The 17,886-nt window shown below is 38.5% G+C and overlaps 1 protein-coding gene across 1 annotated transcript; it reads left to right on the top strand.

The window, feature by feature from the left end:
* The first annotated feature begins 6,341 nt into the window (after positions 1 to 6,341).
* On the top strand, positions 6,342 to 17,277 carry slc5a11 (solute carrier family 5 member 11). The gene is made up of 14 exons (XM_079865611.1): positions 6,342 to 6,373; positions 6,787 to 6,891; positions 7,018 to 7,077; positions 7,795 to 7,899; positions 7,980 to 8,085; positions 9,620 to 9,700; positions 9,795 to 10,000; positions 12,217 to 12,352; positions 12,456 to 12,563; positions 12,665 to 12,815; positions 14,102 to 14,270; positions 15,792 to 16,007; positions 16,130 to 16,271; positions 17,028 to 17,277. The coding sequence occupies exons 1-14, from the start codon at positions 6,359 to 6,361 to the stop codon at positions 17,249 to 17,251; spliced, it is 1,824 nt and encodes a 607-aa protein (XP_079721737.1). The 5' UTR covers positions 6,342 to 6,358; the 3' UTR covers positions 17,252 to 17,277.
* Positions 17,278 to 17,886: the final 609 nt, after the last annotated feature.

Genomic DNA, 17,886 nt, shown 5'->3' with positions numbered 1-17,886 from the left:
AAAAAAAAAAAAAATTTGTGAAAATATCACACGTGGTTGAGCCTTCATCTAAGTGTTGACTGGTTTCCCAGATGTACAAATATTTATATAATATTTATCATGTGAATTCATTTTAATTGCATCATGGTTGAAATGAAACTAAATGTAAGGAAAATATTTTTACCTTATGATCAAAGCACATTTCATAGCTTTCATTTATTACTGTTATTTATTGTAATGTCAGTCATGTAAAGTTTCCTACATGCTTAGAATTTTTCTTTTAGGGCTTGTTTCAGAGTGTTAATAGCTAATTTTCGTGCTCTCATCATGGATAGGACGGCCCAAAGAAGAATTTTAGGTTTGATCGACTTCGGGCCCTATTTTAACGATCTAAGCGCATGGTCTAAAGCGCAGGGCGCAAGTGCACTTAGGGCGTGTCCGAATCCACTTTTGCTAGTTTAACAACAGGAAAAATGGTCGGCGCGTGGGACGCATGGTCCAAAAGGGTTGTCCCTATCCTCTTAATGAGTAATGGGTGTGTTTTGGGCGTAACATGCAATAAACCAATCAGAGGCTCATCTCCCTTTCCCTTTAAAAGCCAGTTGCGCTCGCGCCATGGCGGATTGCTATTTACATGGCGGAATTTGCAAGCGGAAAGACCGAACGCGTCTCCAGAGCGCAAACGGATCTGCTCCTGCGCGAGGTTAAAGCGTGTGAGCAGACCATCTACGGGGCAAGCCAGATTCCACCATATCTTAAAGTACACAATATTCATCTTTTACATTGTAATCCTTTTATTTTTAATATTTGGGCATGTTTGTGTGCTGCTGCGCGTCACTGTGTGTGTGAATAGCAGAGTGTACGCGCGTTGTGGGCCCATCTATAGGTGCACATTACTAACGCGCTCTTTAAATAACAAAATAAATACTGCGCCATTGACTTTAGACCAGGTTTCAGTTGGTTTGGTCAGTCTATTTTAGTTGCCTCAAAATAGCAACGCGCCAACAATGCGCCCGAACACACCTCGTTTTCAGACCAGCAGCCCATGGGCGCACAAATGGGAGCAAATGCATTTGCTATTTAAACAACGTGGTGCAGGATGTGAAAATGATAACTGCGTCAGGCTGAAACTAGCAAAAAACACTTGTGTCACGCTCTCCGCTGCATTGCGCCGGGTGTATGATAGGGCCCTTCGTCTTTAAAGTGCCATAGAAGGCGAATTAATGGCTGGTGGTGATAAATGCAAGAAATATACAAACTTCTAGAGTTATGATCATTTACAGGGCAGTACAGCACTTTTACTATTGTTTATTCATTTGAGAAATTACATAATGGCTATTTCAGAGTTTGATTTCCTTTCTTTTGTAATGTATCATGTATAATAAATGTTGGTGCCTCCCTCTACTAAGTAACTCTGTATAAGTGATGTTGCAACATCGTTCTGTTGTCATTACTGTTTTGGTAATAAAACGCCCTTACATTTTAACCAGCGTGTAGTGTTACATGAAGGCAAGTGGAGTTTGACCCCTTTGATCGGAGAGGGATCATCTGAGAATAGAGTACTGAGAGAAACTCTGGGTTCGTTCACTGGAGACCCTGTAAATTCCTGTTTGAATGGACCCTTGACTAGGATAGAGACCTCTGACTGTTTCTGACCCATTATTCAGGTTAGTTTTGTTCATTTATTTATGTAATGGCCATATGTGTACAAGTAAGTGTACTCTTCTTGAAAAAGTGTTTGCAGTCTTTGATTCAGCTTTGTTTAATTCTTTAGGCTGAAAAAGCACTTTTGATTGTTAGTATGCTTGTTTGTTTTATTTTGGTGAGGGTTCATTATATTTAATGTGAAATACATGAGCATTAATGGATATTAGTGTCAGTAAGAAGAATTAGTAATGGGCTTCTACTAATGCTGTAACTTTTATTTAAAAATTATTTTTTTGCAAACACCTTTCATAACAAGTTTACAGACTTTATTTGCAACTTTACACTCAATACAATTCCCTTTCAATTCGGTCTCAACAAGCTGACCCAATGGGTAAACACCTTCCTCCTAGAAATACTGAAGCTTCATTGGAATAACAGCATTGTAAACACAATGGCCAATGACGTTCAAGCATGTGAAATAGGGGCACGAAAGCTCCCTATCTAAGACGGCATTTCCTCAGAATCTCTCTCCTTCAGACAGCTGTTCTGTCTTTAAGAAGCCAATTACTACTTGCCAATGACATTTACTCCAACCAGCGGACGGCACCTGGATTGCTGCTCCCCTGCATGCGTTCCGGTGAGTACGACATTTTCTTTCAGCTTTGGAAGGACATGGCTATCCTCACTGTGAAGTGATGAGTGTCAGGATCGACATCATCTTTGATGATAAACTGGCTTCCTGCTTCCGCCCTCCGCCACCCAAGAGCCACGGAGCAAGACGCAGCAGCAGCTGAGACAGGACAGTCAGGGGACGAGCTCACGCCAAGTCGATATCCGTGTGCCTCGCTTCCACCTGAACTACTTTTGATTTTCACCAGGGACAGTCTCCGCCCCTCTTATGGAGCCCACGACCTGGTCTCTTTTGGCATGTCAGATGATGATGACTATGACCTGCGGTGAACCTTAGGAGTCCATATACACCGCCCCCCACCTCGAAGCGGCAATCTGCCCTGTATAAAGCAAAAAATATCCCATTGGTTTGCTCATTCACACGATATAAGAAGTCCCCGTCTCACAGCAGTGGTCTGCCGTGTTCAGAGCTCACTACAGATATACTCAGCCCCCTCCAACCACCTCAGGCCTTGTATACAAACAGCTTGTATAAGCGCAAAATGCTCCAGTCACTCATTCACACAATATAAGCTGAGATCCCTAGTTGTCTTTGTGCTATGATTGTTCCACTGTGCTGTGTGCTTTCCCCAGGGAGTGGAACTGGGTTTTATTTTGATGTGAGCCCACCTTTCACTGGAGCACTCCCAATTTATAATTACTCTCGGCATGATTGCCGCCTTATTGATATTTGGGCATTATGTTGATGTCATGTGATTTATAAAGCACCAACACTGCAGTTGCTTTCCTGTCATTCAGGCGCGGTGTCAAACCAGATCCGGTAACTCAGCATTACTGTACTGCCACATTGCTCTCATCCACTCATGACGACGACAGCAAGACTGTCCGCTCTCTTGTGCCTGTCTCTCACATCAGCTAAACCCTCCTTGCCCATCTAGCCCATTTTGGGATTTGGCTTTAGTTCTGAAAGCCTTTATATGTTCTCCATTCGAGCCTCTCCATTCGGCATTGCTGAAAGTGCTCTCTTTCAAGATAGCGCTTTCGCTTGCACTCGCATTCGCACTCGAGTTAAGGGTGTTCGCGAAAATGTGCTCTTTCAGTCAGAGAGTCCTGCATGTTTTTTTGGCCCGAGGTTACTGTAGAGTTCCTCTCAAACCAAGAAAAGGTTATGGTCCTAAGGTGCTCTCAACACTGTTCAGAGCCCAGGTTATATCAGCTTTTGCACTGAGTGAACCTGCTGCTGGAGTTATGTTGGTTAAAAGATTTGTTGGTTAAAAGCAGAGTCTATCCCTTTGGATTGCGGATGCGATGGCTTTGGCTTACAGTTCACAGAACATGGAATGCCCTATAGGTGTTCGAGCCCACTCTACAGATTCTATAATCTGACGATTGGGGATATTTAATTGAATTAATCAATCAACAATACTATTGATCAGCATTACCAAACGAGGACGTTTTCCACTAGAAACAAACATTGATGTATTATTTTAATTTAATACTGTGAAGCTGCTTTGATACAATCTGTATTGTGAAAAGCGCTATATAAATAAACTTGACTTGACGATTCTTCGCTAGCTTCTCGGATCCTGTCAGTGCAGGAAAGCTAGTTTTATGCTAGGAAGCCCATAACTACTGTTTTGTCGGCAGCTGTTTATTTCTGCTCTTCATAAATGTTCATGTTATTATCATCTTAGAACGTGCTTGCGGCGGACGGATAGGCACAGCCCCTTCTCTTTGGCATGGTGTTTCAACCAGGTCCACTAGGCTTTTTCGTCATTGCAGGGCAGCTAAGTAAAACCTCTGAAACAGCAGGGACATCTGATGTTATGTTATCCTCATATTTATTTAATTGTCGCTGCAGTGGTTTAGGTTTAGGCCCCTGACACAGCATGGTTCAACTGCAGTTGATTCTGTGTTAGCAAACTGGGATTCGCTGCTTCCATGTCACTGTAGATACAGCGGCTTGATATGCCACTTCAACAAGCGTTATTTGACTTCAGTTGATTAAAGTTCCCCTGTGGTGAAAATCAAGCTTTTAATGTTGTTTATATGTCTACGTGGTGTTTTTAAAATGCAATAAGACAAGCTATGTGAAAATTCATAAGTCAACACCATTGCGGAGTATTTTCTCCTTAAAACTGCCGTGAACCAAAGACAGCCTTAAAACCACGGTTTGGAATCGCTGGTGTTTCTGACGTCACAAACTACCTTGTAACCAATCACATCAACGTATGATCCTCAACAAGTGGATCTCTGAGCTGGTGTGAGTGCATGGAGACAGTGCTAATTTGCATATTCATAGAACCGCGAATACTAAATGAGGCAAGGGTGTAGAGGTAAAGCTGATTTATACTTATGCATTGTTTATTTATACCTACGCCGGAGCCTCTACGCTTTAGGCTACACATTGGTTTTCGTTTATACTTCCGCGTTGTTGTCTGCGTTGATGTGCAGTTACACATGGGTGCATGTGAAACCCGAGGGAGGGGTTCTAGCAGACCAATCACATGCTTGTGGTCCGCGTAGAATTGACGCGTTATTACATTTTTGGAGAGGTGCACGTCAAGGTATGTCGTAGGCAACACACACCCTGACGTAGCTACGGTGTGAGTTCGACGCAGAAGTATAAATTGGGCTTTACATTCAAGCTATTTTAAGGCATGAATAATTTTTTTTGAGGAAAAATGTAATTTTGGTGATCAAAAATTAGTTTTAAGGGTTAAAGTTATTGACTACAGGGGCCTTTAAACGACGAGATCCACTGCTTACCAGTCACTTCGCTGCAGAGGCCGGAGGGGTCGCCTGAACGGCACAGTTCAGCCTCAGTTCTGCTACTTCATAAGCGCAGAGATTCGTCGCTTTATTATCATTTTTTCTACGCTGAAAAGTGGTGTCCAGCTACAGTTATTCTCTGATGGCTTCATAAGTGCCAAACCCCTATTTCGTGCACTTGAACGTCATTGGTGGTTGTGTTACAATGGCGTTATCAGGCTTCAGTATTTCTAGATGTTTTCAGGTTTAATTCAGGCTGCTGTCAGTTGCATGTTTACTCTTCTATTGGGAGTAAAACTGTCTAAATCCAGTATAATACATACATATGTTGTTATTTAGTATAAATACTTGGATATTGATTAGTATGGGTAGCTGCAATCTTATTTATCTTTCCTTTTTCAATATTTGAACTGTAATGTTCATTAAAAAAACATTGGTCAAAATGTGTGGGAACTCTTTTAATGCAAACATAATATCACCAAATTCTACACCTTAATGAAACCTGAAAAATGCTGTCTGATATATGCATATTTGCATTTACAGTATTTCTCTCTTCTTTTGAGAGTAAAACCAATTAAATCCACGCATTAAATCACATCTGTTGTTAAAACATTAAAAAACATGGTCTTTTGTATGGGTTCTTTATCAAATTTGGATCTGAAGTGAAATCAGAAAATGTGAGTTCTGCTGCAGTATAATGCTGTCTCTATTTGTGCTTTATGAAATGAGTTTTATGAAATATTTGCCCTGTGGTCCTTTCTTATAAGTTAACTTTTATATTCTGTAGAAAAAAACATTTGACATTCCTCTGTTGTAACATACCTGGTATCTTATTAAACGACAGAAAAAGCATTAACATGCGAATACAGGCTAGATAATGTATAATCAGTTAAGACATAAAGTCACGTCTGGATATCATTCCATTGATGTGAGGGAGATGATCCGCTATCTGTTGTTTAAAAGTGACACACCTGAGAAACTCCTTGACCTTTGACCTCATGGCTGCCACCGAGCATCCCAATGTGTCCCCTTCCCCCACCGCTGAGGTCACATCTCCGCCGACCACCCTGGCCACCACAGATATAGTGGTGCTTGTTATCTACTTCCTCTTGGTTCTGGCTGTGGGCTTGTGGGTAAGTTTACTAAAACGACAAAATGCACTACTATATCATTTCACAGTGACAAAATGTTACTCCAGTAAATGTGTTACTTATCACATTTATGGCTTACCATCTTGTATATGGCATATTTATAACCTTTGCTCACCCAACAGTCCATGTGGAAGACAAAGAGGAGCACAGTGGATGGATATTTTCTTGCCGGAAAAACCATGACTTGGTGGCCGGTGAGTAGAAAAGTGATGGTGTCTCCAAAAGTAACATCAACAAACAAACAAAATAACAAGCAATTACATTTTGCATTAAAAATTAAGCCTATTTTTAGGAACATTATTTTGGTGTAAATTAGGCATGAATCTGGAGAGATTCATGTTATAAAATACTTTTTTGTTAGATGAAAATAAATCTAGTATTGAAATCGAATTTGAGCCTGTAGGGGATCGTTTACACGACCACAATGTACAAAAAAATTGGGAAAATGTTCTTCGCTTTTTTTGAAACGGCTGTATTATACATTCCAGGCCAGTAGTTGGCGATGTCACTTTGTAAAAAGTTTTCTGTTTAGTTGTGGTGTAAACGGCCCCTCACAGATCAAATGTAATTTCCAGCTCACATCTTTTCCATCTTCTATCATGTGCAGGTGGGCGCCTCTCTGTTTGCCAGTAATGTGGGCAGTGGGCACTTCATTGGGCTCGCAGGCTCTGGGGCGGCGGCTGGTATCGGTGCCACTGCTTATGAATGGAACGTGAGCACACAATATACAATTTAAGAGATAGAGAGTACATTGATTTGCTGAATATACCACATTATAGAGTGCATTATGGAGAAAGGCAAAGGTTGGAAAAAGTGAATGTCTCATGTTCATTTGCAGGGCATGCTGATGGTGCTGCTCTTGGGCTGGCTGTTTTTACCCATCTATATTGCATCAAGGGTGAGAAAACAATAAATCTTTTTACTGTCTATGGAGAAAACAACAGATTTGAAACAGTATTACATACATTTAGAGTCCCTGTAACAGATCTCAAGCAACAGATTGGATGTTTTTTCAATTTAAAACCATAAAACGTTTGGGGTCGGTACAGTTTTTTCATGTTTTTGAAGAAGTCTCTTCTGCTCACCAAGGCTACATTTATTTGATCAAAAATAACGTAAAAACAGTAATATTGTGAAATATTATTAAAATAACTTTTTTCTATTTGAATACATTTTAAAATGTAATATATTCCTGTGATCAAAGCTTAATTTTCATCATCATTACTCCAGTCTTCAGTGTCACAGGATCCTTCAGAAATCATTCTTTTATGATGAGTTGATGCTTAAGATCATTATCAATGTTAAAAACAGCTGTGCCGCTTCATATTTTTTGTGGAAACTATGATGATTCTTTGATGAAAAGAAAGTTATTTAAAACAGTAATCTTTTGTAACATTAATTGTTAATGGCTTTATTGACACTTTTGACCAATTTAATGCATCCGTACTGAATTATGTCTTTAAACGTTGTATTTACTGACCCCCAAACTTTTGGACTGAAGTGTATACACACACACACACACACATATGCAACTGTCTTTATCTAGTTGTTTTTGCAATTAGTGTGAATTAAATACAAATGATGTAAATTAGGATTATTTTCCATTTCTTTTCAGGTCACAACAATGCCTGAGTATTTACAGAAAAGATTTGGTGGCATAAGAATACAGTTATTTCTTTGTGTTTTATATCTATTCATCTACATCTTCACCAAAATATCAGTAAGTATGATAAATAAACTTGACTCTGACTTGGTAATCAGCTTTGAATAGTTCAGCTTTGAATGAGTGTCTGTGTGCAGGTGGACATGTATGCAGGAGCTGTGTTCATCCAGCAGGCTCTGCAGTGGAACATCTACCTCGCTGTGGTTCTGCTTCTCGGCATTACGGCTCTGTACACCATCGCAGGTCAGATATTTTGTTACTCTTGAAGGCTGTTCACACCAAGAACCATAACCGGGTTAGCGTCCACACCAAAGCACGACGACATAAAGACGCCATCTGCCGCTTTAAAGGGTGTTATTAAAGGCCTTCTGAAAGGTCAGAGGTCACTCTTCCGCCAGAACTCGACTCGCGTACGGCCGTTGCCGGAAGCCAGTGATTATAGTTTATAAAATTATAAATATGGATATTTTTATGATACAAACGCATCGTTTCACTTCTTTATTAACTTTTACGGCTAACCATACGGCTTCAGGGGCTTTATTAACCCCCTGAAGCCGTATGGATTACTTTTATGATGGATGGATGTGCTTTTTGGGCTTCAAAAGAAGTCATATACACCTAGGATGGCTTGAGGGTGAGTAAATTATGGGATGATTTTCGTTTTTGGGTGAACTATCCATTTTAATCTCTTTAAATTAGTTGGATTCTGATTGGCTGTCAGATTTATCGCTCATCGGTTCTGAAAGTGATGCCAACGATATCGTTCCCTCATGCAGTTATCGATATGGTTTGGATATCTCTATTCTAATGGAATTAGAATGATTATTTATAGTTAGTGATAGGAGAAACGAAGCTTTTCGAAACTTCAAATGTTGAACCAGTTTCTTCTCAAACTGATTTACTGTTTCGAAGAGCTCGAAATGTCACACGCTGGTGATGCAGTCAAATATGGTCGCAAGTTCTGTTGAATTGTGTTGGTAACGAGGAATTTGCAACCATAGTTTACTTTGGGAAACCCAGAAACGTATCAATGCATTGCGATGAGAACTCAGCCCAAACATCCATAAAAACACCTTTTACAAACCAATTGCAAATGTTTTATTGAAAGTGTAGTCTCAAATCGTCTTATACCATGGAATATGAAGTGTCTGTAGTGTATAATATGCTATTTTATTCAATTGTAGGACTTGTTTGGTTTGGTTTATGGAGGGTTTGGTAAATCAAAACTTTTCTTTTTTATTATACAAATGTGTCATTAAATGTCTAAAAACTATAAACACTGGTTCATGGGTCCACAGAGATCGACATTTCAAAACTATCCTCCTATCTATATTACTGTATATGGACTATCTATCTATATTGATGTTCTAGTATCTATATCAATCCATCCAGTAAGAAATTATAGGTCTGCCTAAGTAGGTTTAAGTTTTAGATCTATCTCTAACTTCTCGCTTTAGAAGGTCTATATATACCTAGAGTTCAAGTTCTTACTACATAGAATGATGTTCTAGTTCTGTCTATCTAGCTACATCTCAAAAGGTTTCGAAATAGTTACGACTAAACAAAGCCTCATATACTGAAATCATGTGGCTTTGGCAGTTTGAATCATGCTCTGAATCACTGGTCCTAAACGTTTCGAAGGTTCACGAAGCAGTGTCTTGAAAGTGGCCATCACTAGTTCTGGTTATCTATCTTGTAGTGAACGGCCCTTTAATCCTAGAAATGAGGAAGTCTTGTAATCTTCTATCTAAACCATATCTGGACTGATTGTTCACAGGTGGTCTGGCAGCAGTGATCTACACCGATGCGGTTCAGACTGTCATCATGGTGGTTGGAGCCTTGATCCTCATGGGCTTCAGTGAGTGACTACAACAATGATGTTCACGGAAATTCTGAAGCTTCTATGCAATAATAATATACTCTTTTTTTGTATAAATTTTTTTTGATGTCAGGTTTTGTAGAGGTTGGGGGATTTCAGGCTGTCCTGGACAAGTATCCTCAAGCTATTCCCTCCATCCGAGTGCCCAACACCACCTGCGGAATCCCTCGTGATGATGCCTTTCACATATTCCGTCACCCTGTGACCTCTGACCTGCCGTGGCCGGGAGTAATCCTGGGCATGTCCATGCCCTCCATGTGGTACTGGTGTTCTGACCAGGTGAGCGACCAGCAGTGTTGATTGAACTTATTTAAGACACATTACCCATGATGGGTATGATGGCTTCTATATATTTATATTGATCTATCTCTAAGTTCTTACTTGTAAAGGTCTAGATCCAGCTAGAGTTGAAGTTCTAGATTGTTAGACTGAAGTTCTTGATCTGTCTAGAAGTTCTAGTTCTTTCTGTCTAGCTACTCTTGTGAAAATATAGTGCACTTAATCATATTGAATGTGCACATTACTCTTAAATGCAGCTAAAGCATACTTCTTTTTCACAGGGGTCGTTCTAGACTAGTTCTAAACTAGTTTAGAACATACCTTCATAACATAACATAACATAATATTTTTATCATGACAACTCTGCTGCTGCTGTTGATTATTGCTGTTGTAGATTATTGCTGCTGCTGATTATTGCTGCTGTTGATGATTGTTGCTGCTGTTGTAGATTATTGCTGCTGTTGATTATTGCTGTTGTAGATTATTGCTGCTGCTGATTATTGCTGCTGTTGATGATTATTGCTGCTGTTGATGATTTTTGTTGCTGCTGATTATTGCTGTTGTAGATTATTGCTGCTGCTGATTATTGCTGCTGTTGATGATTATTGCTGCTGTTGATTATTGCTGCTGTTGATGATTATTGCTGCTGTTGATGATTATTGCTGCTGTGGTTGATTATTGCTGCTGTTGTAGATTATTGCTGCTGCTGATTATTGCTGCTGTTGTAGATTATTGCTGCTGTTGATGATTATTGTTGCTGTTGATGATTTTTGTTGCTGCTGATTATTGCTGTTGTAGATTATTGCTGCTGCTGATTATTGCTGCTGTTGATGATTATTGCTGCTGTTGATGATTTTTGTTGCTGCTGACTATTGCTGTTGTAGATTATTGCTGCTGTTGATGATTATTGTTGCTGTTGATGATTATTGCTGATGATGATTATTGCTGATGATTATTGCTGCTGATGATTATTGCTGCTGATGATGATTATTGCTGATGATGATTATTGCTGCTGTTGATGATTATTGCTGCTGATGATGATTATTGCTGATGATGATTATTGCTGCTGTTGATGATTATTGCTGCTGATGATGATTATTGCTGATGATGATTATTGCTGCTGTTGTAGATTATTGCTGCTGTTGATGATTAGGCTATTGCTGCTGTTGATGATTATTGCTGCTGTTGTAGATTATTGCTGCTGTTGATGATTATTGCTGCTGATGATTATTGCTGCTGTTGTAGATTATTGCTGCTGCTGATGATTATTGCTGCTGTTGATGATTATTGCTGCTGTTGATGATTATTGCTGCTGTTGATGATTATTGCTGCTGTTGATGATTATTGCTGCTGATGATGATTATTGCTGATGATGATTATTGCTGCTGTTGATGATTATTGCTGATGATGATTATTGCTGCTGTTGATGATTATTGCTGCTGTTGATGATTATTGCTGCTGATGATGATTATTGCTGCTGTTGATGATTATTGCTGCTGTTGATGATTATTGCTGCTGTTGATGATTATTGCTGCTGATGATGATTATTGCTGATGATGATTATTGCTGCTGATGATGATTATTGCTGATGATGATTATTGCTGCTGTTGATGATTATTGCTGCTGATGATGATTATTGCTGCTGTTGATGATTATTGCTGCTGTTGATGATTATTGCTGCTGATGATGATTATTGCTGATGATGATTATTGCTGCTGTTGATGATTATTGCTGCTGTTGATGATTATTGCTGCTGTTGTAGATTATTGCTGCTGTTGATGATTATTGCTGCTGATGATTATTGCTGCTGTTGTAGATTATTGCTGCTGCTGATGATTATTGCTGCTGTTGTAGATTATTGCTGCTGTTGATGATTATTGCTGCTGTTGATGATTATTGCTGCTGTTGTAGATTATTGCTGCTGTTGATGATTATTGCTGCTGCTGATTATTGCTGCTGTTGATGATTATTGCTGCTGATGATTATTGCTGCTGTTGTAGATTATTGCTGCTGTTGATGATTATTGCTGCTGTTGATGATTATTGCTGCTGTTGTAGATTATTGCTGCTGTTGATGATTATTGCTGCTGTTGTAGATTATTGTTGCTGGCGCTGCTGTTGATTATTGCTGTTGTTGTAGATTGCTGCTGCTGCTGCTGTTGATTATTGCTTATATTTAGATTGTTGATTATATTTTGTTGTTGCTCCTGTGTGCAGGTGATAGTGCAGCGTTCGCTTGCTTCCAAGAACATTCTGCATGCTAAAGGAGGATCTCTGCTCGCCGCTTACCTCAAAGTTCTGCCCTTCTTCATGATGGTGATTCCAGGCATGATCAGCAGGATACTTTACCCAGGTGCACCACTGAAACAAACACCAAAGTTTAAGGCCTCTAAATGTACAGTTTGTTGTATTGAAATGCATATTAACGTGTGTGTGTGCGCGTATGAGAACTATAGACGAGGTGGGCTGTGGAGACCCAGATGTGTGTAAACAGGTTTGTGGGAATCCTGTGGGCTGCTCGGATATTGCTTATGCCAAACTGGTGATGGAGCTCCTTCCCGCAGGTATCACTGAGATTCTTTGATTTGTTTATGTATGTTGGTTGTTTTTCAGTTTCTAGATCTGCTGGCTGAGCTAACTATTTTTTTCTTGTGTGTTTGTCCAGGTTTGAGGGGTTTAATGATGGCTGTGATGTTGGCTGCTCTCATGTCCTCTTTGACCTCCATATTCAACAGTTCCAGCACCATTTTCACCATGGACCTGTGGAGAAACATCCGCCGCACTGCCTCCGAGTGGGAGCTCATGATTGTGGGGAGGTGTGACATCAACAAGCTGTTATACACACATTAGAGTTTAAAGGCAAATTCATAAATTTCTTCAACCTGTAAAGAGCCTATTTGTATTTAAAAGTAATTGGCCGTCAGAAAGACTCCAACATTCAATAAAATTTGGTTGAAATTGAAAATTGGGTTGATGCCAAAACCCAACGTTGGCTTGACGTCTACCTCCAACATTGGACAAATGTTGAATTTTGTTTGGAAATGAAAATTGTGTAGATGCCCAAACCCAACGTTGGCTTGACGCCAATGAAATATCAGCATCTACTGATATTATAATTTAATGTTGTGTGGACCGTTAACATTATGATATTTAGCAGACGTTTGGTTTTGATTAACATACCTCATGACTGTCTGTGTTTGACAGTCGTTGAATTTTAGTTCCTTAACTCTTTCCCTGCCAGCATTTTTTTTAAAAACTTGCCAGCCACCGCCAGCATTTTTTGATCATCTTCACAAGTTACATGGCCCCCAGAATATTTTGCTGTATGAATATCTGACCATGCAATATATGAAAACAATAGTGCCTTTGCTTTTAAACATACAAACAAAAAAACATTTTATTCTAGCTTAATGCATTCTTTTTTATCAACACTTAAATGTGGGTAGGTTTCATAAAAAAAAGCAACATTTTGAGCAAAAAGTTGAGAAATTGCATTTTTGTCAAAGACTACGTCTGGATCGGATTCACAACGATGATCAAAACATAGATGGAGTAGATCGAGTCCATCAACACCCCCAAATCTTCACAGTACCTAGTCCTGGGTCGACAATAACATTTCATTCAGTAGCACTAGGTTGTTTTGATTTATATGCTGTTTAATGTTAATGATCGCGTTATTTTACATATGTATCTGCTTACATATTGTGTTTTTATCAGGAGATTCTGATTCTGTACTCTTTCAGAAGATGCGTAATAGCGCCCCCTACCATATAACAGTGAAAACACGGAAAGCCGGAAGTTTCTGTCAATGGCGGGAAAAGAGTTAATAACACAATTTAAAACCAATGTCAGCTGTGTCGGTATTTTTTGTCAAATTGATATTGAACAGAACTTAAATTAAACCAAATATTAACGTCTTATAATGTTGGTGGCCCACTGGATAGTTAGAAGCTGTTAACCTGTAAAATTCTCTTTTGGTCGAGCTTTTGCTTTTGGCAAGTTAATCTAGTATTGTCATTCTACAAATACTTAATACATTTAGCTCTCTGGTAAAGTCAGCAGTTTCAAGTGCTGTGTATGTGTGTGTGTTTCCATGTCAAAGAGTGTTTGTGTTGGTGTTAGTGGTGGTGTCAGTGCTGTGGATTCCTCTAGTTCAGGCCAGTCAGGGTGGGCAGCTCTTCATCTACATCCAATCCATCAGTATGTACTTGCAGCCCCCCATAACGGTCGTCTTCCTTGCGGGATGCTTCTGGAAACGGACCAATGAGAAGGTACAAAACCATGTACAAAACCGATCAAGCATTGAGAGTTTTTTCTTTCTTTTCTTCCTTTTTAATGTTGCCACTGTTGGCTGAGATTTTGCCATATTAATCACAGTGGATATCAAGACCAACAACACGATTGATAGTGTGAGGTATGAAAGATATTTTGCCGTTTGCTTTGTCTATTTTTGCTCCACCAACAAAAATAGTTCAAAAGCGAAGCTACAGCAGAAGTGTTGTTCCTGAATTAATCAATGTTTGAACAGTCGGTTGAGTGAATGAATATATAATGACTCACTAATATAGATGGTAGTTGTGTCTCAAATGACCTACTATACACTATGAACTTATACTATGTAATGTGTAATATGGAAGCCCATTTCTGCCACAAAAAAAAAAAAAAAATGCTTTGGAAAATCATAAATATAGTTAAAGGGTTATTATTATGGTTAAAATTATGACATACTAAATCATAATTATAAAAGCGAAATGATAAAAAGTCTAACATTCATTTTTTTAATTGACTTGTCTCATAATTTCAATTTTCATTTTCATCATCTCATAATCGACTGTCATAATTATGGCTTTTTTGGCCTGGTTTCACAGACAGGGTTTAGATTAAGCCAGGACTAGGCCTTAGTTCAAATAGGACAAAAGTACCTTTTGAAAAAAACAACAACATAAAACTGCTGTGAATCTTGAGACAAAACAATGGTAGTGATATATTTTAAGATTTGTCAGTGCAAGTCTCTTTCAGTTAAAACAGCTCAAACATGCATTTTAGTCTGGAACTAGCTTAAGCCTTGTCTGTTAAACCGGCGGTATATCTAATAATTATGACAAAATTTAGACTCTTTATTTCATAATTTCTGCTTTTATCTTATAATTATGACAGCAAGTCATTAACCTTTTATCTCATAATTAAATTGTCTCATAATTACAACATTGTCACAATGTCGACTTTTTAATCCCATAATTATGACTGTCACAATTTAGACTCTACATCTCGTAATTTCTGCTTTTATCTTATAATTATGACAGCATGTTGTCAATTTTTATCTCATGATTAACTTATCTCATAATTACAACATTGTCACAATTTAGACTCTTTATCTCAGAATTTCTACTTTATTTGTCATGTCAACTTATCTCATAATTATGACTTTTTATCCTATAATTATGACAGCATGTCATAATGTCAAATTTTTATCTCAGAATTTTCACTTAGTGTCTCATAATTTCTACTTATGTTATTATTGTATAATTATGACAGCATGTCATAATGTCAAATTTTTATCTCAGAATTTTCACTTAGTGTCTCATAATTTCTACTTATGTTATTATTGACCTTTTAACCTCCATATTGTACTCTTCTGTCTAGTATATGAACTTTAGAAGGTCACACACACTCATATAGCACTTTATATACAGTGCATTCCTAATTAGTTTCTGAGGTATTTTATTACTATATATTATCAATAAATAATAAACACATTAACTGATTTCTTTTCTCCTGTGACGTTGGTGTAGGGTGCATTCTGGGGTCTGATAGTGGGCATGTTGGTGGGCTGTATAAGGATGATCCTGGATTTCGTCTATCCTACACCGCAGTGCTATGAGAGCGACACCAGGCCTGACATCATCAAATATATTCACTTCCTGTACTTCTCCATCATTCTCACTCTCCTCACACTCAGCGTGGTGGTGTGTGTTAGTCTGGCTACAGAGAAGCCCAAACCAGAGCAGGTAAACACACACACACACACAGTTTGCAATTTCACAAAAAAAAAACTTTGTACTCAGAAATGTCTTTTCATAAACCTTGAGGACACACACACGTCCGGTAAAAAGGGTTTGTTATTTTGCAGATCAGTCGTTTGACGTGGTACACGCGCTTTGATCCTGTGAAAGAAAGCGAAGAGGTTGTGGCTTCAGATCTCTACACGATCGAAGGCGCCACACAGAACACAAAAGACATGGAAAATGATGATGCATATCAAATGAAAGAAGGTACTTTTTCCAGTTCACATGCATTATTTTGTGATTTTAATTAAACAGGGACAGATAAGTCTCAGTATGCTTTAGGATACATAATACATACATGCAATGGTTTGCCAAGGTGTTGTAAATTGTCAAGTTTATCCTGATTTATTCTTAGTTTTATGCTTAACTCTTTGACTTTAATAGTCCAGTTATCCAGAAGAGGGAGACAAAGTCATTTGATCATTTTTTAAGTGTTTAAATGAGGGGAGGAAATAACAAAAATCCGAGTGATATGTGAAAAATTTATACGACACCAAAAAACATTGACATCACACTTAATATCTGAACATAATCTCGTTAAATCATAATATAAGTTATAATTATGAGATAAGTTACAATTATGACATACTAAGTCATAAATTTGAGTAATTTGTGTCAATTTCGACAATCTAATTTGTCATAATTTTAACTTTATCTCATAATTTAGACTTTGATGTCATAATTTTAACTTTTTGTCTCAGTTAACTTTCGATCTCATAATTTTTTTACTTTTTGTCATTCTTTTAACTCCAAAAAACATTGACATAACACTTAATATTTGAACGTCATTGCATTACATAGAAATCACAAAAGTGGGTTCTGCAAACAAATGGCGTTGGACCATTTTATGGGGCAATGCAAGTGTCTAAATGCATTTGGCAGGCAATATAAAATGCACTTAATACATCATGTATGTTCATGCACTTCAGAAATGTTAATTCTGAGCGCCGTGTTTCTCCCCAGACTCCTGTAGGTCTGTGTCCAGTGAAGCGGGTTCCTCTAAACTCAAATCTGCTCTGTTCTGGATCTGTGGAATGGAGAAGCAGAAAGAAGGGACGCCCATGTCTCCTCCTCCAGAGACTCCGATGTGTTCCCTCGAGGAAGATCCCTGTATGAGACACCTGGTAAACGCCAACCTCATCGTCTGTATGTCACTGGCTGTGTTTCTCATCGCCTACTGGGCATAGTCACTTGTCCTTTATCATGGATTGTTTAGTGTGACTGGTGTAAAAGTAAATCTTCACTGAGTATGTAATTAATAATTGACCGGTATGCTTATTTATTTATCAGTCAGTTTTTACTTGTTTGATAAAGACATTAAATGACAGTTTAAAGGTAGGGTAGGCAATTTCTGAGAGGCTAGCTTTGAAAGCATGAGATCCCACCCTCCCTTCAGAGCGTCTCCAAAGCCACGCCATAGTGTCGCCCAGATACGGCCCACATCCGGTACGCCTGGGATCCACATGTACCAGATGTGGCCCGGATCTGGGCCGACACTATGTTGCTGTCTTGGTCAGAGCAAAGCATCACAAGAGACGCCGTTAAATTACCTCATGTCTCAAAGCACAATAATTGGATGTACATTAATCTACCACTTCTATTATTGATTGCTATCAGGATGTGAAGAGAGTTTCAACCAGTATAACGAAAAGTGTTTATGAAAAACATTGCCTACCCTAGCTTTAACTAATATGAAAACTATTTTGTCCCTTGATGTTTCTGTAAATTAAACAGTGTTTAAAAAACAACTTTTGAGATCAAATTTGCTTCTGTAATCAAGCATTTTATTAGATATATAATCAGAAAAAAAGTTTGTGTTGGA

The sequence above is a fragment of the Squalius cephalus genome (assembly GCF_949319135.1).
Source record: "Squalius cephalus genome assembly, chromosome: 1".
Lineage (NCBI taxonomy): Eukaryota > Metazoa > Chordata > Actinopteri > Cypriniformes > Leuciscidae > Squalius > Squalius cephalus.
Note: the sequence above shows the minus strand (reverse complement) of the source record. Positions and strands in the feature narration are given on the sequence as shown.

Excerpts from the sequence above, each read along its gene's own strand:
- slc5a11 (XM_079865611.1), top strand. Across the intron at positions 6,892-7,017 it reads CCACTGCTTATGAATGGAAC|GGCATGCTGATGGTGCTGCT; the intron begins GTGAGCACACAA and ends GTTCATTTGCAG. Across the intron at positions 16,272-17,027 it reads TGCATATCAAATGAAAGAAG|ACTCCTGTAGGTCTGTGTCC; the intron begins GTACTTTTTCCA and ends GTTTCTCCCCAG.